Here is a 23,969-nt window from a genome sequence, read left to right on the forward strand (position 1 = left end):
TAGTTAACTGCCAGTTTGCATACACTTCAATTACTCTAAATGGAATTATTATTTGCTGCTATAGCTGCTTAAATTTCCCATTAAGCAAAAGTTTCCTCAAATCAAATGAGACAGACAGGGGACCAACCACAAATACAAAGAGGCGGAGAAAACAGCAGAAACACAGGGGATTTAGGAGGTGGCACCGCTGAGAAAAAAAAGTGAACAAACAGTGTACTGTCTCTTTATGGGTGGCTCTGTCAGTCTTGTGCAATCACCAACCTGAAGCTTCTGCCTGCCCGGTTACTCTGCTTAATGAATTACTCCTCTCCTCTCCTCTCTATGGACGACCCTCTGCTCTGCTTTCAGATCAGCTTCTCAAGTTTAATCTGTTTATTCTTCATCTAAAGCAAAGGGGAGGTAAGATACTATCAAAGACCAGTTGGCATGCCTTCATCTGCCCCCTCCCCCTTGACCCCCAGTTTCTGCTCATTCTAACTAACAGGAAACAGCAGGGTTGAGATAAACCTCATCAAATTCAGCTCAAAAGGTGAGAAATCAACTAACTCTAAATTAGTTTTGATGCCATTTAAAATATTTAATATTTTTGGATCATTCAATACATTAGTTAGTTTGGGATTGTTTAGTTGACCTACAGGCTTCATGTTAATAATTTATTCATAGCAGTTTGACCTGTGGACATTTACTGCATGCACATTTCTTTACAAATATAACATATAATGATTTGTAGTGTAAACACTTTGTTCTCTTGAGGATTATTTGCACATCACATCAACAGTAATTATTGATTGCCACCTTACAGATAATCATTTCTGATGTGCTTTAATTTTTGCCAAACATTATAAAACACTAGTGACAAAATTGTTAACTTGACAGCCAAAATGCAAAGTCTCTGCTGTGTCCTGTATACAAGGAGACTGTGGGGTCCAGCACGAGCATCCTGGCTCCTTAAAACGACAAACATGCACAGATCTTTACGCCAGCTGCAGCACAAAAAGGTACTGTCGAGGGGCCTATAATGTATATTTGGGGACAAGCATGATAAAAACTTTGGATGGGGGTAACAAGAAATGGATGGGTACAGTGCTTCGGGTCCATGGTCAAGGTCTACTTGAAGGAGAATTATAAACTTTTTTTTTTTACAGAAGTCTGATTATACCATTGTTGGGGTTATGGGATGGGAGGGAGAGATGGAGTATTTGGTGCAGGTTGGATTGTAGGGCTGAATTATGGTCCCATTGGCTATTTAAAAATGCAGACATACAGTTATTCTAATTACCAAATGCAACTGGTTCAGTTCAGTGCAACCAAATATGTTTAAAGGGAAACTCCACCGATCAAGTTAGTTGTCACGAGAAGAACTACTCAGCCTGTGAAAACAGTAGTATAATGTCTTCTGTGGCTCTGAATGGATCTTTCCAGAGTCTGAGAAAATAGCTCGGATGATGTCATAGTGACGTGATTATCGTGGCCACATACAATTTTTAACACACAGTACAATGCATGTCCTTATTAGGATGCAGTGGCCATTATGCAGGGCTAGGGGAGCAGTTAGGGATTCAGGGTCTTGCTCAGAGGCACCTTCTGCAGTGAAGCCTGCTGGACTCTCCGGGTCGCCTGTTCGAGTCATCTCATTATACGTATCTACACTAAAGCAGTGGTTAAACACTGAACTCAATCTGAGCACACTTACAGTATAGAGAGATCATAATGAAAGTGACCTACTGTTTTCCCTATGCCCATTGTATGAGCCATCAATAATAGTCGTATGTTTTAAATAAATAGCTTATTGGCATCTTCAACAAGTTAAAGTCAGACATGATTTATGATTCCTGTGTCAAATTCTCCCTGCTCTCACAGCAGACTATACTGCAGTGATATCTCATGTTTCAACTGGATCATACAGCTACATAGCCTACTTAGAAACACTAAACATGGATCTAGTCTTTCTCATAAATTTTCTCATGAAGAGTAAATGCCTGTTGAAAATAAACAAAAATCATTAGTAGTAGTAGTACAGTAGCACTGTTAGAGGGAAAAAGCTCTTATATTGAAATCCTCCACATTTCCTTAATAGTTCTTCCTGGTTCAGGAGAAGAGAGAATCCGGAACAAGCCACACCTGTGAGTGTTTCATGCACCTCCAAATACTGCTTTTAAACGCTAATAATATTATTTGTGGGGTCCATCAATGGTGTTAAATCATTTGAAGTATATATTTTATGACCGTTTAGAGTCTTTAATATTTTAGTACACTTAGTAGTACCATAACTTGACATTCACTAAATATATGTGGTAATAACGCAGTTTGATCAATGACCACAGCAAAGTGTCTGAAAAGGACCTAAAGAGGTGGATGCTTAATGCGGCAGATCAAATTTTATAGGCTACCTGCCGAGATTTGCATCCACCTCTTTTCTCAGCATAAATGACCGCTATCACCCGCGAGGTGCACGCAGTTCTCGGCAGGCAGGCAGAATTCGGCACAACACCGGTCCATTCACAGCTATTGCAAGATTTTAAGTTCCTGCTGAATTTGTCATATGTTACCAGCTAGTATTAATATCATTATTGTTTATCAGTACCTGTGAAATTAAGGTAATTAATGACAAGTGATCTGAGTAGCTTGAGGCATCCATCTTGGAAACTGGTGTGACTTCCACCCCCCACTATTCTCACCCTATCTCCCACCCAACCCCCAGCTAAAATATATATATTTTTTTACAACTGATAGACAATTAAATGGCAACTATTTTGATCATTAAAGTCATTTTTCATGTAAAATATTTCACGGTTTTCATGGCACACCATAGGCGTTTTGGTGTCAGAATCAAAAAACGAAAAACCAATTAAAAATGACCAAGGTACGTTTTTCGTTTTTGGCGATTCATTTTATTGTTATTTCTTTTTGAACAAAGAATGAAGAGAGTCTGTGAACTTCAGTCAATTCGTGTTTCATTATAAACCAAAAACGGAAGTCAAAATAAAAGTAGCCCATGTACCATGTAGTTAGAAAGGTAATTTTATACTAAAACTAAACTAAAATAACATTTAAGTAAAACTAAAGTAGCACTGGGTGTGAAAAAAACACTTTAGTTAACTGAAAAAAATTTAAATAATAAAATAATAGCTCTGGCTGTTATAGAGAATTAAACATTTTTAAAACCATTGGTGACCTGTAACTTCAGATTAAGACAATTGAACTAATGTTATATTTAGCTTAGGATAGCAGTTAGCCTATTTAAGTTTATATTATTTAATTAATATTTTAGTTTCTTAAAATATTTGGAGACCTTCTTGCATTGTGGAAGCTCAACCAGCAGAGGTCTCTCTGCCCCTCTTCTGTGCACTTGAGCTGAAAAAAGCTTGTTTTTACCACTGAGCTAATCTGTTGAAAGAACTGTTAATAAAAACACCAAGACTTTTTACAAATGGGCAGCAGTTTGAGGATATTGGGCCAAGAGCACTGTTGTCACCAGAGACATCGGGCTCCCCAAAAGTTACAACTTCAGTTTTTTTGTCATTTAAGTTTAAAAAAGTTCAGTGACATCTAGTCTTTTACTTCATGTAGACATTTTCTCAGCACTTCAACTGAGTTTGTTTTAGTATTTAAAGGTAGGTAAATTTGGATGTCATCTGCAAAGCAGTGAAAGGAAATGTATTTTTGGAAGATTGATCCAAGGGGCAGCATATATAGTACAGCGAGAACAAGACTGGGCCTAAAATTGTAGTGACAAACCTTTGTCATTGCCTGTAGTTTGACAAAGCAGAGGGGGTCCAAATTGTGCTTTTTCAGGAGGAACTGTACAATGGCCTTTTTAAAAGCAGCCGGAACACACCCAGTTGAAAGTTTATCAAGTTTAAAATACAAGGCCCAACAGAGTCAAAAACATCTTTAAAAAGCTTGGCTGGAAGGCTGTCTAATGAGCAGACCGAGGGTCTTTAACTTTGGACCGTCTTTGACAAGTCAGAAAGGTATTGGCATAAAATCTTCAAAAACAGCTGAACATAAAAAGGTATAATACTGGGATCTGGCGCAACACAAAGGGTTAAGGCCCAGATACTGGACACCTTATCAGTGAAGAATTTACCAAATCTGTCACACAGAAGGGCACTAGGAATAATGCCAGTATGTTCAGGGGGGTTGATTATCCTATTTAAAACATTAAAAAGGACATGAGCTTTGTGACAGTTGTTTTGCACAAGGTTTGAGTCTTTGCAGCTTTCACAGCGTCCTGGTAGTTAGATGAACAGTCTCTTAAAATCCCCAGAGACACATGAAGTTTGTCTTTTTTCCCCCCCATTTTCTCTCAGCACGGCGACGTTCCCTTTTGAGAGCACGAGTAGGGTCATTGTGCCATGGCACTCCATTTGAGTTAGAGCTCCTGTGCATAAATGGTGCTATTGAGTCAAGGATTTCTGTGCACGTGGAGTCAAATAAAGTAACCAGCTCATCAATGTCCAAATTTGAAAAGGAGGCATCCAGTGACATTAAAGGAGAGGTGTCGAACGCTGCAGCAAAAAAGGAAGCCGTAGATGGATTAATTGCGCGCCGTTGACGCATGGGGACGCACACTTTGCTTTGAGGGCACGGCAAAGAAACAGAAAACAGGACAGGCATGTGGTCAGAAATACCTGCATCAGAAATGTCCTTTGGGACATTTGGGACAAGACCATGTCCAAAAAATGTCCCTTGTTATGGATCAGGCAGTTTACAGACTGAGTAAGGTTAAAAGAATCTAAAATGTTTAAAAAGTCCTTGACCAAAGGCTTAGAAACACAACAAACGTGAATATTAAAATCACCAGCAATTAAATGATCGTAATTAAGAGCATATTATAAATATGTATAATACATTTTTATAAGTTAATTCTGTGCTACTTCAGGTTTTGGGCAGTTTTATAACTACATAAGCTCAAACAGTAAATCAACAAGATGTTAATGCCAATGCTGCAGAGATGCTAAAGGATAAAAGCAAACTGTTACAAAAGCACAATTGCCACCAGAATGTCCTGACACCACCACCACCCACAGGTGTGCTCCACCACCTAAAGACAGCAAGTCACATATATAAAACACCACACAATAAGGCTCAGTTAAAGGCGCACACACACACACACACACACACACACACACACACACACACACACACACACACACACACACACACACACACACACACACACACACACACACACACACACACACACACACACACACACACACACCACACACACACACACACACACACACACACACACACACGGCCCATCCCCCTGAAACAGCGTCTCATAAAAAGAATCCCCATTTAAAATCAGGACACAAAAATCAGCAGTTGATCAGGCAGGCAAAACGGCAGTGGCTCAACCCTCAACTAATGCAGTAAATCATCCACCCATCCACCTCATTCAAGGAGCAGATGTTTAAGGCAAGTTAATGTATCAACCTCCACGGCCATCTCTGTGGTGAACTCTAGCAAAACAGGCCATGCAGTCTACAGGGTCTTAAAGGGGGCTTAAAATGTCTGTAATAAAAACAAATTAAAAAGTGTTCACAAAAATTGGATTGCATACCATCCAAAATCCTAACCTGCTCACTGACCACACTACAACACAATGCATCAAGAGAGATCCTGAGTGCTCTCTGAACATCAACTCTTAATGAGGTAATTGTCTCCAGGTGTGTGCCTGCTACTGGAGAGGCAGGGTGGAGCTTACCTGAGAGGGTGAAACTAGATTGTGGCATTACCAGGCCGAAAGCCATCACAACAAGAAAATGGAAAACCACACAGGCTAACTAATTCACTGATATACAAGCTTAAATTTAAACAGCTAGCCTTGTTATCAAACTCGAACCATTGGTTAATATTTAGTTTTATCAGTGTTATTAAGCAGCTAGCTATCAATACACAAACATGGTAGTTTTTTTGTTTGTCTTTTTACTAAAGGGGACTGGGGCCAAACTCCCCTAAACACATGAGAAAGTCTGAGTACATTTTCAGTCTTCTCCCGAGCAGCCTTTACTGCCAGTTAACAATCTGAGGGGTCATCAGTCAGATGAACACCAAGCTTTATTTGGACATTAAGCATTTCATTCACAAACACCTCGGAAGAAAAACCTTCTGGATATTCCCTCTGTCACATCACAGAATACCAACAGCAACTTCTAATGACATTTTCTCACATCTGATACAAATGGGCAGATTCAGAGCAGGACTGAGTTCTCTTACTCTTAACATATCAAACATGTCCCACAAAACAAGCAATAGGCAGCATTGCATCAGTCCGTCCACACACATCCCTCACACTGTCTTAATGTTGCAACATGTCTGCAAGTATAAAGAAAGAACCACATTGACAGTGCTACTAAAGGTGGGTGACCCGGGTAGGGTCGACAGGTTGGAGCTGTGTCTAGTACAGGTCACCCATGTATTTCAATTCCCTTATGCACAAAAGCAGAGCCACAATTACAAGGTGTTGTTGGTTACCATAAATCATGATGTAAATATCTGAAAGTGACAACAGGGCCCTTTTCTGGTGCTGGAGACAGGAGTGGTGTTCTGCTTTGTCCTGCCAGTCCAGCATTTATTTGAACAGAGAGTGATGGTAGGTGATGGAACCAGCCTTGATACTATCATCAGTCCTCAAACCCTGTACAGGCTCACATCACCAGTCTTGGGACTCAATTTGACTTTTATGTTACTTTACACAGGTTTGAACAGTGCATAGCTTTCCCTGATGGCTCATTAAACAGAATTAAACCCAAGAAAGGCAGTAAAAGACTTGAAGCTAGAGGAGATGCTTTTTGACTCTCAGTAATGCTCACCAGGTTTCACACATAAGTATGCCTACATAACTAATGAGAACTACAGGCTGCATTAAAAATATTTACTCTACTTAACTAATATAATAAGTATATTACACTGGAGAAAAATGCAAAGGAAAATAAAAAGTTTACAACTCCACAGATTTGTTTTGGAAGAGTTTTGTTTTGACACATAACAGTAGATGGTGGAAGCTGAGAGTTTTTAGCAGCTATAGCACCACAGAAAGAGAAGCTGGGAGGCAGGTGAAGTTCTGCACACCCTGCAAACTCAGTGATTAGCTTCTTTTGGTAGCAGTGCCAGCCTTCTCTTTGATATAAACACAAGTCAAAAGGTCAAACCCTTATTGCCTGTTGGCGACAATGGTCTTACAAATGTTTAATTCTCCCTAACAGCCAGAGTTTTTTTTTTTTTTTTTTTTTTTATTTCAGTCAATTACAGTGTTTTTTTTCCACCCCCAGATTTAGTTTAGTTTTAGTCTAAAATCACCTCTTTAACTACACGGTACATGGGCTACCTTTATTTTGAAGGTTTTACCGGTTGCTTTCGCTTCCATATGAGGAATAGACCACGTGACTTCCGTTTTTGCTTTATTCTGGATTTATTGTTCCTAAATAAAAGGTTTGTCACAGCTAAATCAGATGATTGTGAGAGTCATTCTTTTTTTCATTATTGCTGAAGTAGTTGCCTTTACATCCAAAGGTCTAAAGATCTGTTGATCTTAACTGTGGACTGTTCATTCATTGTAGACATTGACAATGAACTTCAGGATGTAGCTGTTCACAAATACTGTACAGTATGTAGCCTAAGGAACAATCCTTGTCTTATAGCAGACTTAGACCATTGAACTGGTCACCTTAGCCATCATGCAACAATTGCCCCCCATGAGAGATTTGGCAGGAGTCGCCACTGGTCAAAATGAGAACCACCACTTGATTGTCAAAGTATTATTACAGTTCTTACACGATACAGGGCTATATATAAAAATTTGAAGCAATAATGTTTTCATTATAGCGACTTCTTGAGGAAGGCAGTAATACGCCAAGAAGCGTCTAAACTGCCGTAAATCCATATGAAGAAGAAGAAGAAGAAGCGCTCCAGTAATGTTAAGTAAGCTGGCAGGGCTGTTTTATGCACTTTAAACATTGGATGAACAGATTAGCTTAATACTTAATACTGAGTCATTCATAAATTAATCATGACAAAAAGTTATGATAACCGATTATTTTTCCATGAGCCCACTCTGTTATTATAACATTAAGGTTACCTAGCTTATTTGGTAGCTTGTTTAACAGCTTACTGGAACTCATCTTTTACAGCTAGAGATGCGCAGATTGATCACCTGGGGACTGAATTGACCGTTTTCGCTTGCTCGGCCCCGACCAGTGACGTAGTGTCAAATATCCAATTTTTTGCCTGTGACCTTGAACGTTATAAACACGCTGCACGGCGCCACGTGTCACGTGTGCACAGACAGTAACCGCACGTCACAGCCACACACAAACACACACAGGAAGACGCAGCGCTATCTATTTACTTCTGCAGAGAAACACAGAAAGAGACGCTGTGGATATTTTAAAGCAGGGAGCAGGTAAAGCAACAGTGAACAGAGCTGTTGGTGACGATGTCATTCATACCGCGGTGGTCTCTATCGGTAAATAACAACAAGCCTCCACCACACGCGGCTCATCTGCTGCAGTGGAAACAGAATCGCGGGTGAAAAACCAAACGCGTTCTTTTAAAAATTACAAACGGCAGGTCAGACCTTTATATATATATATATATATATATATATAATGTGTGTGTGTGTGTGTGTAAGAGACATCCTCTATCCCAGAAGAATAACTAAATTACTATGTGGACGCAAGTTATTTAGGATAATATGGCCCATGGTGAACCTATGAACTTAAGTCATATTAAACAACTATTGCTTTGTGTTGTTGGACAGAAAAATAATAGCAAGACTTCCCTCTGTGTACATGTATCCTATAGGCCTACAAGTACAATTTTGGTTGCATTATTTGTGTCCCCCCTCAAAAATTGCTCTTATGAAATTTTATGTTTATCACAAACTAATTGCCACATGGTCAAACTGGAACCTTTGAGCACCCTGGCGGTCTGGGGGGGACCATGGCAGTTGCTGACTTTTAAGTTGCCATTTTAAATTCAACCATACTCCATCCCTTCATCGCCATCTCCAGGACATGAGATGAGCTACGATGGGTGAGTGTTTGTCCCACTGTGTTTTAACTTCTCCAGGTGATGGAGGACAACAAGCCATGGGCTCTGATCTCAGAGGTGGGTGAACAAGGTTACCTTGAAGAAGTCACTGACATAATGAAACAGCACTTCAAAATCATCTGCCACAAAGAGTTCCTTCAAAACCCCCAGCTGCACGGGCCTAAAATCCAGGCCATGTTCGTGTGGAACGCCTGCCCTTCAGCCGAGCCTTCACTGCTCAGTTCGCTTCCCTCGCTAAAGGTGGTCGCCAACGGAGGAGTGGGCATCGACCACCTGGATGTGCCATACATCACCAGCCTCGGAGTGAAGGTGACCAACACGCCTGGTGTGGTGAGTGATGCCACTGCAGATTTGGCAATGGGTCTGCTTCTGGCATCGGCACGGAAGATCGTTGAGGGTGAGTCAACTCAGGTCAATTTTATTTAGATAGCCCGAAATCATAAATCGTAAATTTGCCTCAAAGGGTTTATTGATCTATATGACAAAATGCATCCTAAGACTCTTGAGGTCAAAGGTTAACTGAATCTTTACAATGACAAAACAGAGACTTACATCTTTTTCCACTTAAGCAGCTTTGAGAGCAATTCTAACAAAAAGAGAAACACAAAGTGCTCATGAATTGTTGGTTGCCAAACAGGAATCATTCAGACTTTAAGGAAAACTCTTCAATTTGGCAAACGTCAAGAAAAACCTTTAGATTGACTGAGGGTCAGTATAAGAAAAGAAACCCCAGTTTTTGTATATAATGGTATAAAAATCAATGGTTAAGATATAAAATGGTCTTAAATAAATGAAAACAGGAGTAGTACTGTCTCAAGTATTTTATAAAACAATCTGCAGTTAAAGCGAGAATTCATAAACAATAAAAATAGCCTCTTGCTCAATTTAATAAACTCGAGACTTTTCCTTTAAATCTTTACTTGGTCTAGTATGACCAGTTGTGCTTATGTTAGCGTATATTAGCGTATGTCAGCAAACTTAAGGTGCATATTGCTGTGAACCAGATATTACTGAGTCAGCTTAACTGACTAATCTACTTGCATTTAGTTGTTTAGTAGCCATGAACCATTCCATGCCGTAACTGGCCACAGTGGCTGTTGTAAATAATGTCATTCAAAACAGTATTGGTTAAAAACTGTCAATGATATTTTATTCCAATCCTCTGTTTATAAATAACAGATTTCTTAATTTGTAAAATGATTTAAGCCTGTTCACTTTTAAGTCCATTAACTAATGATTCTTCATTTTGTCTCCTGTTTTGTTTTAATCTATTTTTTAATTGAAAGACGACTAAAAGACAAAGCAGTAAATGTGATGACAGAAGATAAATATGGAAATCAATTCATGAATTAATTATTAAATGCTGAAAACACCCTTCATATCCAGTACACAACTGAGAATAATGAATAATGTAGCAACAGCAGTACAGGCTTTGATAAAAACATGGTTGAAGGATTTTCTTTTGGTCCTGTTTTGCCACAGGTCACCAAATAGCTGTGGACCCAAAGACCACCCATATACCAGAAAGCCTGATGGGAATTGAAGTCACAGGGTCAACTCTGGGGATTATTGGAATGGGCCACATTGGCTGCAGAATTGCTCAAAGAGGCAAAGGATTTGACATGAAGATCCTGTATCACAACAGGACCAGGAGGTAAAAGTTTTCTGGCGAATATTTACCTTGATTCCCTTAAAAATATAAAAAAAATAAAGAGAAAGGTGTAATCCACTGCAATTCACTGCATGTAAAGGACCAGTGTTTCTAGGTAACTTATGGAAGAAAAATCCTTCCGAAAAAAAACTGGTAACCTGTAGATATATGTATAGAAATATCACTACTGTAACCAGATATCCAAAGAAATTGAACATTTTAAAGCAAAGAATCAACGAGACAATGTTAACAATCACCTTCATCTTTTCTCTCTGCCCTTCAGGAGTGTTGAAGATGAGCAAGCAGTTGGGGCGAGGTTCTGCGAGAACATGGATGACCTGCTGAGGGACTCAGACTTTGTCATGCTGGCGGTCAATCTGAGCCCTGAAACCAAGGGCCTGATCAGCCACAGAGAGCTGGCACTCATGAAACCCACAGCAACACTGGTCAACATCAGCAGAGGTGAGGTGGACAACATGTTGCCTAGACGTCACAAATTTGGGTTAAAGAATTGCAAAAGTTTCTGTTAAGTTATTCTGAAACACTGATCTTTAGTCTAATTTCTTCTCAGGTCTGGTTGTGGACCAGGATGCTTTAGTTGAAGCTCTGAAGTCTGGAACAATTCGCGCAGCAGCTTTAGATGTGACTCACCCAGAACCATTACCAAGGTCTGAAAGCACCCACACTCTTCAGCCAGAGTCACAATTATTTTTCATTAGTGAGACTTATGTAACCTTTGAAAGCAGAAAGACTCCATTCTTCCTCTTTGAATAGAAAAGTTTGACTCAAAAACAATTAAACACACTCTTGCTAAGTTCCATACATGTAAGGAGTTTTGCTGCAATAGTATTACTTTAGATAAAAAGTTCTTTGTACTGAGTTGATTGACTGACTTGTTCTACTGCTACACCACTTTCCCACAAAAGTTATAAAGTCTTGCTTTAACTGAAATAACCTTGTCACATCAATAGATTACTGAGTAACACAGTTACTCAGCCCCTGAATACAGTTTAAAAGGACTGTACAATTATGCTAGACATAGCACAAAGTCAGTATTATTCATACATTTACAATGATTTACAAATTTTCCATCTTGAGGTCCAGACTCTGTTTATGTACGTTTCTACTGCACATTTAAATTATTACATATTTTCTTTAAAGTTGCACTAGTCAATATTTTTGGATCAACAGTGATCAAATATGTAATGTGAAAGATGTTACTCAGAGTTATGAACCTACACAGAATAATCATCCTGCAGCTGTATACAGTTCTACAGAGGTTTTTAGGGTCTTTTAGGCCCCGTGTCCACCAAAGCGTTTTTTCTGACGCCAGCGTCTTTTGTCAATTCATTCCAATGGGAGCGGCGCGTTTTTCCAAGCTGGTAAAAACGGCAGGAGCGTGACGAGGTGCTGAGTGTTTTTTCCGCGCCGGGCCCTGAGCGATTTTTTCAGGTCGCCGAAAGTTGAAAAATGTTAAACTTTGGGGAAAAACGCTGCGCTCGTCACTGTCACTTTTCACCCAGACGTCCAATCACAGTGCAGGAGGGGCGAGACAAATGCCACACCGTAGCAACGGTTACTATCCTGCTCATTGACTGCTCATCAACAATGGAGGAGAAGTTGATATTGCTGGTCTCGGAGTATCCTTGTCTCTATGAGATGACATCCGCTGACTATCACAATGTTAACATGAAGAGCGATGCGTGGAGGAACATTTCGTTCGCCGTGGGTCTACCAGGTAAGCAGCAGTACATTAGGTTTAAAGCACGTAATGATAATAATCACTGTTGATTTGCTAGCATGCTGATGGTTACATTGTAACGTTAACTGTTTGACGCTTCTCAAATCACTTCAGACTATTTTTTTTAGGTTAGTTTACTTTTTCTCATGTAAATTGCATAGCTTCGAAAACACTCAGCACAGATTCTTAAAGTAAATCGGACCAGTAATGTTACTTTTAAACGTATGAGTGGACACACACACACAGAGACAGACTAACCAACCTGATTACAGTAGGCTACCCTCTGGCCCACAATGGTGGTTTTTAGAAAAACATTATATGAGATAAACTTTCAATATTCTCTGGGAATAATCTAGATGTTATTGAGATGTTATATATAGTGTTTCTCACTGCAGTGCAGAGCTAGTGCTGCCTTCTGAATTATATTTTTTAATGTTTGCTTGCACCATAGAAGTTCACAATATTTTATTCTTAATCTTTACAAATTTCAGTGGAAACATGTCATAAAAAGTGTAAATACCTGAGGGACACTTATAGGAGAGAGAAAAAAGAGGAAAAAGAGAGCAAGAGGTCAGGTTAAGGGGGCAGCAGGGGGTCGGAGATGGAAATACATGTCCATCCTCAATTTTCTGCAGCCATTCATCCAAGAAAGGGACACCACTAGCAATGTCAGGCAGACTAGGCCATGTGATGAGGATGAAAATGTAGAGGCTCTTCTCGAGTCCCTAGTAATACCAGTGGAGGTAATTTAGCATACCACAGATACCACATATCAATATGAAAGTGTTGCTTTTAAGTCTGTGTTCACATTTTATTTCTGTCAAAGGAAGGCATTGTTATTATTGTTACCACTATTATTATTATTGGTTATAGTAATAGTATACTTTCAGCATGCTTGTTATTAAAATTTTCTGATTTGATCCCCACAGACAACAGATGACAGTACACTTACATCAGAGCCCCTGTCCCTGTCCCTGTCCCAGACCCAAACCCAGGCCAATACCGCACAGCCCAGATCTCCTGACTCCCCTGATGATCTGCCACTCTGCACACCCAGAAGACCTGCACGTTATACTCCAAAGAGAAGTGCTGAGCCAGTTGTGTCTGAGTATCAGCGCTGTGTCCTGAATGCCCTGGAAAATGAGCCCGATGATGAGGAGCATTTTCTTTCAAGTTTAGCTGGGGCTTTGAGACGCCTTCCTCCCCGCAGCCAATCAGAGGTTAAAGTAAAATTTCAACAAATATTACATGAAGCAGAATTTGGCCATCAATAAAACACTCGCATACCTTTTACAGACGACTTAAATAAATAATGATTTAAAATAATTGATTTGGTATTATTTATTATCAATATATTTATTTGTTTATTCGATTAATTGTGTTGCATTGTGTGATTGAAAAAACACTTTTCCACTAAATCCACTAATTTTTCTAAGGTTATGGGTGGCTCTTAAGAGCCTTTTTGGTAGTATTGATGGTGGTGGTCTTGATGCTAGTCCTGAAGGTGGTGTTGGAGGCATTAGACAACAGAATGCTGCCATGCAACTTCGCTTGCTGGAGAGGATAAGTAAGTGGTGAACCTCTGTCTAACTTCCAGTGCTTCCCTAGAGGCATTGTTGCTGCCTACGCGCTGAATGGGATCCTGTGGCTCTGATGGCAGGGGGGCATGCCTTCTTTCCAAGTCATCATCAGCCTCCTCCCAGCGTAGGAAATTGTGGAGGATACAAGTAGCCTTCACCACTGCATCTGCCACCTTTGGTGAGACACCAAGCACTCTGTGGTAGAGTCTCCACTGGGCAGCAAGGATCCCAAATGTGCACTCCACCATCCTCCTGGCATGTGAGAGACAGTAGTTGAACACACACTTCTCCCTGTCAAGGTGTTTTCCTGGGTAGGGTCGGAAAAGGAGCTTTTTCAAAGGAAAAGCCTCATCACCCACAAATACATGTGGCACTTGCTGGAGGTTTTCTGCACATGGTAACGGTGCATCCCCTGGTTGAGGGCTTTGCCAAACTCAGAGGCAGAGAGAGTCCCACCATCGCTGCTTTTCCCGTAAGCCCCACCATCCACCATCCGGAAAAGGTAGCGCGCATCAACCACTGCTAGGAGCACGATGGAGAAGTTTCCTTTGTATTTGTAATACATGGATCCTGTTGAAGATGGGGCCTGTATTGCAACATGCTTTCCATCGATTGCTCCCAGGCAGATGGGCAAGTTCCATAGCCTATTGAAGTCTCCCACGATCCTCTTCCGGTGGTGGTGTTCAGGGAAGGGCATGTACTCCTGGACCATGACAGACCACATTGCCTCACACACATCTTTCACTATTCTTGCCACTGTACAGTAACCCACCCTGTAACTAAAAGCTATCGATCTGAATGAATCTCCTGTTGAATCTCCTGACAGATACCTGAAATAAATAATAATACATAAATTAGTAATGATTAATATTATAATATATGCATATATATAATTATTAATAAATTATTATTATATTACTAATTATCCAACGAAGGTTAAAATTTTCAACAAACACAACATCCCTGTGTTTTTTAAATCCAAGAACACACTAAGACAGATGCTGGTACACCCCAAAGACCGCACACCCAAACACAAGAAAAGCAATCTAGTGTATGCGGTCCAATGCAGTGAGGAATGCACAGACCTGTATATTGGGGAGACTAAACAACCACTACACAAACGCATGGCTCAACACAGAAGGGCCAACTCCTCAGGTCAAGACTCTGCAGTCTACTTACATTTGAAGGACAGAGGACACTCGTTTGAGGACCACCAGGTGCACATTTTAGACAGAGAAGATGGATGGTTTGAAAGAGGTGTCAAGGAAGCCATCTACACCAGGGTTGAGAAGCCGTCATTGAACAGGGAGGGGGTCTACGCCACCACTTATCCCCCACTTACAATGCTGTCCTTTCATCACTTCCCAGGAAACTCAACAAACGTAACCTATTGGCCTCAGGTGAAGATACCAACGATGGTCGTTCAGTCTTGGCCACCGGTAGTCTTAACGACTGTAACGACTGTCGTCACAGCAACAAGGAACACTAACGAACCAGCGGTATCGATGACCCGAGATAACGACCCCACTGAGGTTAAATAGCTGAGTTTCCCTGCCAGTCAGTCAGAACTGAAGAAGTCCTTTGGATGAGGGACGAAACGTCTTCCAGTATCTTCAACCAAGTCCAGTTGCCCTTGATTTTAACCTTCGTTGGATAACTATGACCTGGATGACTGAGAATCTTCATAGACATATATTACTAATTAGGCCTAGTATTAAGAATAAATACAGAAAATGCTACAGTGGGTCAATAATCATTGATTATAAATTTAATTATAAAAATTCTGATTGTTTTAATTGTTAAATACTTGGTTTAGATGTGTAAATTCTTTTTATATCACTGAATCACAATTTGATATATAACATTAAGTTAAGTAGCCTACTTAAGTTAACTTCTTTCACTGCAGTAGCCTATACCTTTACCTCAGACAAATGGAGAGACGTTCCTACAAGCTAATGGCCTCTCGGTAGCTTGTGTCTCTCCTTGCTATGGTAGGTCCAATTCTTCCACACAAAATATCAAACTGTGTCCTGCTCATTCTAAAATACTCTTTGAACCAGGCTCCGTCCAACCTCAGCTCTCGGACCAAACGGTGGTACTCGCTGAGATGTTTCCTCGCCCACAAAATCTCAATCTCAACCCACATACGGCGAGTCCGTCCTCTCTCTTTACCTGCTTTTTCGTCCCGAGCAAGTACTCTTCTCCGTGTTGACATTTTTACATCAAAGTAGAGTTGGATAAAACTAGTTGCAACATCACTGCCATGGATTTTATGTATCATAGCAACCAAAGCAGTCGGAAAAAAAAGCTGCACCTCAAAAAACATTTCAGAAGAGCAGCTGGCGTTTTCAGCTGCTGAAAAACGCTTTGGTGGACACGGGCCCTTAGCTCATTGTTTTGGTTTTCCTCCCTGGGGAAGCAGGCAGGCAGTTCTCAGAGATAAAGCTCTGAAAGCCCACTGTAGGCTACCTGTCCAGCATCAAACGGCAGACAGACCGGTAGGTACCAGCTAGTAAACATAGTGGAGCATTTAAAGCTAAATGGCCAAATTTATTCCTTCAGAAGTTGGTGGAGACCAAAACAAAGATAAAAGAGAAGTAAATATGGGACAAGTGGCCAGAAATACAACTTTAAATTAAAATACTTTTGCTGAATGTCTGTTTGAACACAAGCCCCAAGTGTCCCAAAAAATATCTTTATGAAACCTAAACATTAGTGTTTTCTTGTAAAGCCCTGGACTTTTTTCATCTTCTTGACCATCTTTGATATTCAGTTAAACACAACAATCTGAAAAGGTTAAATAATCAGTTTACCAGTCTGTACTTACATGTAAAGGGTGCAAGGAGGCAGTGTTTTATTTTAAGATCTTAAAAGCCAAAAACCACTGATGAAATAATAGTGAAAAGAAGAAGAATATAACATTTACTAACTCTTAATCCTTCTGGCTCCTATCAACTACTCTTCTTCTTCTTGTGCAGGGATCATCCTCTCCTTGGCCTTCCTAATGTGCTGATCACGCCCCACGTTGGCACCAACACTTACGCCACAACAAGGCGGATGGTACAGAGGATGGTAGAAAATGCTTTGGCTGCAGTGAAAGGCCAATCTATTCCCAATGAAGTCAAACCAAACTGACTTCACTGATGGTACCACATCTGTCTGGTGTGAGAAGTGTTTTTTTATGGCAAGATGAATAACTTTTATCTTTTCTTTAAATTAGTTTTGGTTGTGCAGTGTTCTGTCTAACAATCTGCCATAATCACTGTGATAAACAGGGACATTTGTTGGATTAAGATCTTTAATGTATTAGTTAGCAAATGTTGGATATGAAATTACATGACTGATTACATTACTAGTGTAGCCTTACAACTTTGTTTTGATTGACTGTATTTTTTTTTTTACATTACAATGTTTATGTACATGCTGCACCACCTAAAAATCATAATAAAGCTACCTCAAATTTACACACTTGACCTTCATTCCTTCCATGATCCTTTGACTCGAACACACAACAGTACAACACAATCTTTAATGGATTTTCTGCCCAACAATATCGCTGTCCTGTCAAGTCCTCACTATTATTATCAACTCACAATACATCTGTGGGCAGTTGGAGCCTAAAGGTTAGAGAGTTCAGACTAGAGAATTGAAATTCTTGTTTTTGAATTATTTACTTTTTGTGAATAATAAACCGGTCCTCCCTGCACGTCCTCTGTATGCTGTTGGGTGAAGATAGCCCTCACTGCTGATTTCATGTTAGTTTCCCGTGTTAATCTTTAACTTCCTCCAAGAAAAATTACAAATGTAACACTGGTCAGACAAATAGACTAGACTAAGGTTATGTTAATCAGTCGTAGTGATTTTAATTTCTGTGTATTTCCACTGCAAGGTGATCTGAACTGTTAAATTCAAATTACACTGGAAACACATTTTATGCAAAATAGGAATATGTTTCACCATTGTTTCATGACCATTTGTTCATCATTTGCATAGGCAATAAATGTGTTTCTATTATTATGGCATGTGTATTTACATAATTGATCATTTCTTTTTTACTCCTATTTTTGATTATACTATGAAACAGTATAAGCTAAGTTAGCTGGCTATTTGTTTTTATTGTACATATTGTTATGGCTAAATATGAAGCATATAAATATGCTATAAAATAATTTAATCTGTATATTATTATTATTAGTAGTAGTAGTAGTAGTAGAGGTAGTCAATGTAAGTTCTTTGGTATCACTAGTATTTTAAATGACAGTGCTGTGTTTCAGTTGCAGATCTCTAATGTCCAGGAAATCTTTGCAGAGCAGCAGATTGACCATTATTATGCCTGATTACAATAGAAACTCCTGAAGCGCTGTTTAAAATACATAGTCTATATATCGATACATACACCGATAAACACAGATTATGAGTCAGTACAGACATCTACTAAATATTTTCCCCAAAATAAAGCATCCCCGATACTTTAATTCAGGCATTCACAGCAGGTACTAAAGCCGCTCAATCATCAACAATCGACGCCGAGTGAGACCCCAAAGGTCCACAACACCTGGCACGCAAATAGAAGTGAAAACTGCCGGAATAATATAGTTTGTTATAATATTTATTACATAATAACATTTAAATCTCTTCCTCAGTACCTGTTTGGCTCTGTGTGCTGTGCTAGCTAAACAGCACCATGTTTATTTCTTCACAAAACTCGCCGCCCTCCTTCAAAGATTTCACTCTCGTCATGGTGAGTGACACAGTTTGTGGTTTCACTTCATCACCAAATTTAACTTACTCCGCTGTGAAAGTCGTGGCAGCCTTGTAGAATGTGTGTTATTGTGAATTAATCAGTGCTTCAGTTTGATTTTAGATTAACGATCTTACGGGACAAATGTCACGTGAAGTAAGGTTAGCAGTTTGATAAACCTAGGTTATTTGATGAAGGTGGGATATATTTTGACATGTGTATGATTTTGACACGTTGTGTTAAAGAGGACGTAACGTAATTCCCCACACCATTATTACACAAATACAGAGTCCTTGAGTCCGGAAAGATGGTGCAGTCTTTGGAACAGAGTCAAGTGCAAGCAAGACATGTCAGTTTTATTTACAGTATATGGCCCATAATCACAGATTTGCAGGTTTATGAGGTATTCAGACAATTTACTTTAAGTAAAATACCAATACCACCCTGTAAATACTCAAAAGTCCTGCAATGTGAAAGTAAAAGTATGCGTGCATCAAAAGTAGAAGTACTGAATGCAGAAAAATGGCACCTATCATTATATTGTTATTATTCATTATGGATGAATCAGATGATTATTTTCCACCTGTTAATCGATTGTTTGGTTTGTATAATGTCAGTAAGTTTCCAATAAATTTCCATTACCCAAAGCCTGAAGTGACGTCTTCAAATGACTTGTTCTCTCTGACCAGACGTAAAAGCGATTCACTTTGCTGTAATTTAAGACAAGGAAAAGCAACAAATGGTCTCATGTGAGAGTCTGGAATCATGAAATGCAACTGTATTTTTGCATTAAAAAAAGACAATTAAACAATTAATTTATCAAAATAGTTGCTACCTTTATTGTTGTTTATTCTCCCGCCTTAGCCAGCAGTAGCTGTTGGTAATGTGGGCCAGCTGGCTGTGGACCTCATGGTGTCCACCCTCAACATGAACAGAGTGGGCTATATACACACAGACTGTCTCATCCCCATGGCTGGGAACAACCCGTACGCCACCTGCAAAGAAGACGCTGAGGAGCTGCACACCCCTGCAGAAGGTACCGTCTGATCATGGCTGACGATTTCATGACCTCTTTGGCTCTTGATCATTTGGCTGCTGCAGAAGAGATAATATGCAAATTAATATGCAAAAGTATGTTCTTTATTAGACCATCACAGAGGGCCTGTTTGACTTTGTAAACTGACTACTAACTTTTTTTTTTTTCTCTGAACATATGGTCTGTTATTAACCTGCACACGTAGAGAGAAAGAAAACACTGATCTGTACTGAAAAATTAATTAGTTGTAATATTTGAAAAACAGACCACGTCTCCTGTCAGTTGCTTTGGGTCCAGCGGTCTTGTTGTGTTGCCCAGCGAGGGGTCTACATTTTTTCCAGGTCATTTGTTGTTGAGGACTAAAATAAAGCCTGAAAGATGTTCTCAATGGGTGCTGGCACTCTGTGAATAAATTGTGAGACAGGTCATCAATTTGTAGCCGCTGTGAAGTGAAAAGAAGTCAAACTCATTAAAAAATCTAATCCTCAATTAATCTGTCAACCTTTTCCCATCAACAGTTTACACAGCAGCAGAACTGAAGTTAGCAGTTCTTCAAATCAGAGCACCAATTATTCAGGTAAACACACATCAGCATGAGTACATACATTTAATTGTTTTTTAGCACAGGTATGTTTTAAGAGAGCATTAACTCCATCTTTATCTCTAAAATTACCTGGAATTTAATTGGTATTGTTGTATTTATGGCTGTAACTTTTGTTTTAATTGCAGACAAAATCCAAAAAGTTCCGTCAGCTGCTCGTCTCTTGGATCAAAGCCAGCGGGTTCTCCAGGACCGTAGTTCTGTCCAGCAGCCACGCCTACCAGAGGGACGACCAACAGCTGCAAGGGTACTCGACCATGCACTTCACATCATCACTGCATTTCTTTGCCTTTGCTGTTCGCAGCTATCTCTACTAACAAACATGTGTATCCGTGTTAGCACTCCTTTGAGGTACCTGGTCACACCGTGCCTGCTGAAGGCGAGTGTGGACGTGTGGAAAGAGCTAGGCTGGAGGGAGCTGGAGCGAGTGGCGGCCTTCCCGGGACTAACAGATGCCAACACAGAGCCGCGCCTCTACATCCCTGGAGGAGGCATAACCAAAGGACTCTACACAGACAGGTACAGAGAGAGCAGCTTCAGCTTGCTGGCTGCTTCATAGAGACCTCAAGTCCAGATTGATCTGAAAGAGCACAGGGACAACTTTGAACTGGATTATTTATTTTATTTTTATATATTTTTTATAAATTGTTATATACATATATTTAGAGTTGGAACTGTCTATGTGACATGAGTCATGCTTCTGCTTCATTAACAAATTACAACAACAAATTGTGCACCTTGAGCTGGTTATGTAGCATTCTAGAAAATTCACACATTAAATGCAGCCATAATAGTGCACCAGCTGTGTGTGTGTGTGTGTGTGGTTGTACGCGTTAGAGTTGAACAATGTTTTTACCATAATTGTGAGGATGACTTGTCCACTGCAAAGACAAATTTACATACGTGTACAAATTAAGGAACCTGAACTTGACGCTAAGTCATAATTATGCGGAAAAAAATGTTCTTTGGTGATTGAATTGTCCTTGAACAATTAGAACAATACAAGCATGCTAATTTAGATTGTTTATTTCTACCTTTTATGTCATGTTACACAGTGTTGTGTGTATGCACTGTGAACTGTCCACATAAACGTGGCTGAAAACACATTTGATGGCAGTGGTCTTCCTCAACAAGGCCCGGGTCCCCACTGTTAGTGACTCTCATGCCCCCCTCCCCAAACTCACACACACTCATACACTCTCCTGACCCCACACTTTACAACAACGCTCAACTGTGCTTTATGCTCATGTTGCCAACTTTTGCACATACTTGTCAGCATTGTATTATAGTATTATTGTATCTTTTTATATTTTTTTATACTTTTTTTGATCTCTTTACTTGTGGACTGTAAGCACCAATTCATACCTGGCAATAAACCCGATTCTGAAAACCTGCAGAATAAGCTGTTATCTTATAGTATATAGTATGATAACAACAGAACACACTTTTACCTCATACAATATATATTTTTTGATTCAGCACACTGATAAAACTTTTTGTATCTGACCATGTGTGCTGGATGCTCTGTTCAGTTGTGCAGAGGATCTCCCCCTGGCGGTGCTGCTGCTCTTCTGTTCAGAGGGCGACAACATCCCGGACGCCTTCACTCTCGTCAACCACCTCAACGCCTGGCTCCATCTCCTGGACAATCCTGTAAGTGACAAACTGGATCAGTCGGCCTTATTACTGCAGTTAGGTTACAGAGCCATTTGCCTCCCAGTACTTTTCAGTACTGTAAGAAAATAAACATGCAGAGACATGAAACTTGCTTATTCGTCATAGTGAACAACATGCTTAGTTTGATTTAGTACAAATCACTCTATACTACAGTACAATGTGTGACTTTAGATCATGCATGTCTAATCATAGTTTTGTCTGATTCCCTTTTCAGAGTAAAGACCCCAACAAATGGAAGATCCCAACTTCTTGGAATCTGTTGTTTGGCAGCGGCATCCCCCCTTCTCTGTTCTGATACACGCGTATTTAGCTCATAAGTAGCTTCTGGGGAATGCAGTGAAGTTGAAGTTTCAAAAACAGTTTTCTTTGACATCTGTGCTGTCCAGCCATAACATCTCTGCATTGTTCAGACCATCATGAGCTCTTCACTAAATCTGGTTAGTTAAGAGGATGTCTTTTTGTGTCCTAAGCTGATAAAACTGAAGGACACTTTCTGCTCTTAAATAATGTATTATGTTGAATTCACCTGGTCTGGACATAAAAACCTGGTTGTAACATGACCCCACAAGAAACTTCCCAATCTCGGACATTTATCACAGTTTTCTTTTATTTTGATAGTAATCTTTAAATGTACAACATTACATTGCTTTTTTTCCCAATAAAAGATGTTAAAAGAATCAAGTGTGAATTTATATAAAATGATAAAGACTTTAAGTGTGTTATTCTCACTAGTCCCTGCCTCCGCCCCGAATAACTGAAAGTTGTTGGCCAGGTGCCACAGTGTGTTCCTGGCAGACCAGCCTCTCTGTAATTTGACTCCTATCTACAACACGTTACAACACCTCACATAGTGGTAACAACAAAACCGCTTTCTGATTCATACTGCGACCTTGTCAAGCTGTTTTGCCAAGTTTGTGGTTTTCTTTTCTGTCTGCATCATTGTTTTGGGTTATTTCTCAGTGGACTGGTTGTGGGAAAGGAATGTGCTGAAAGTGAACCAGAGACCAGCTCTGAGAAAGACACATCCATATTGAAAAATACTGCTGGCCCTAAAAGTAAATTCATCAACAAATCTTTGTTTAATAATAGTCAGGGGTGATTATAAAACCAATTTTATGCCATAAATATCAAAATTAAATTAAAACACAACATCCTTACACAAACAGAAATTAACTTGTATCTTTTAAGTAGAATATTGATTGGAAGGATTAGAAAGTTATTTGTGGATAAAAGGGGAAATGAACAAATACTTTACTGCCGCCCCCAGCAGAGGACCGGAAAGTTGCTTTTCCTCACAGATTCACAGCTTACAGTCCCGATTCTATCAAAATAGGTTGTTAATATCCTCCAGGTATGTGGTCGGCTCCTTTTTCCTCCAAATGGCTCAGGAACATAGCCATTGGTCGTTTGGTTACTTCTTCGTCACCCAATTAGGAAGGGTGTACCTTACTGTTCTACGTTGCTTTTGGTCGAACAAAAGAGCGCTGACCCCAGACGAAGAACCCCTTTTGATCTACAGGAATACACATTCCTTGCCCTACCAACAGGGGTTGTCTCCAAAATGGTCAACACCCAATCTTAGGAGTCTATGAAGAAGTTAAACAAAAGGATCCTTCTGGCACTAAACAAAGAGGTGCCAACTTCGTTCACATTACAAAGGGGAGATAAACAATGGTTTAATTAACATTCTAATGCAATTGTCTGGCCTAAAATCCTGCAGTTTTACATTTGAAGGAAAACACTGAAACACTGGAGTACATTAAGTTTGTTGTAACTTTTTAAAACTCAACAAACAAAAGTAAAATAAAAAAAGGGAACATCTGATAAACAGAAAAATAAATGTTGAAGGAACAACACTTACTCACGTGAATGATTGAAT

The 23,969-nt window shown here is 39.7% G+C and overlaps 2 protein-coding genes across 5 annotated transcripts; both read left to right on the forward strand.

The window, feature by feature from the left end:
* Window positions 1-489: 489 nt before the first annotated feature.
* LOC119907139 (probable 2-ketogluconate reductase) lies at window positions 490-17,499 on the forward strand. 4 transcript variants are annotated; one of them, XM_038724760.1, is made up of 7 exons: window positions 490-529; window positions 877-998; window positions 9,082-9,460; window positions 10,546-10,717; window positions 10,998-11,176; window positions 11,286-11,382; window positions 17,014-17,499. In XM_038724760.1, the coding sequence occupies exons 2-7, from the start codon at window positions 882-884 to the stop codon at window positions 17,168-17,170; spliced, it is 1,101 nt and encodes a 366-aa protein (XP_038580688.1). In that variant the 5' UTR covers window positions 490-529; window positions 877-881; the 3' UTR covers window positions 17,171-17,499. The 4 variants fall into 4 exon arrangements, with proteins under 4 accessions (XP_038580688.1, XP_038580689.1, XP_038580690.1 ...); XM_038724761.1 differs by lacking the exons at window positions 490-529; window positions 877-998; window positions 17,014-17,499 and adding exons at window positions 8,061-8,476; window positions 13,385-13,781; XM_038724762.1 differs by lacking the exons at window positions 490-529; window positions 877-998; window positions 17,014-17,499 and adding exons at window positions 8,071-8,580; window positions 13,385-13,781.
* Window positions 17,500-18,544: 1,045 nt separating this feature from the next.
* psmg2 (proteasome (prosome, macropain) assembly chaperone 2) lies at window positions 18,545-22,767 on the forward strand. The gene is made up of 7 exons (XM_038724764.1): window positions 18,545-18,776; window positions 19,641-19,812; window positions 20,331-20,389; window positions 20,542-20,660; window positions 20,753-20,932; window positions 21,946-22,066; window positions 22,305-22,767. The coding sequence occupies exons 1-7, from the start codon at window positions 18,720-18,722 to the stop codon at window positions 22,383-22,385; spliced, it is 789 nt and encodes a 262-aa protein (XP_038580692.1). The 5' UTR covers window positions 18,545-18,719; the 3' UTR covers window positions 22,386-22,767.
* Window positions 22,768-23,969: the final 1,202 nt, after the last annotated feature.

This window comes from Micropterus salmoides, unplaced genomic scaffold (assembly GCF_014851395.1).
Source record: "Micropterus salmoides isolate LMB-PRFRI ecotype aquatic unplaced genomic scaffold, ASM1485139v1 Ms_hic_scaffold_17, whole genome shotgun sequence".
Lineage (NCBI taxonomy): Eukaryota > Metazoa > Chordata > Actinopteri > Centrarchiformes > Centrarchidae > Micropterus > Micropterus salmoides.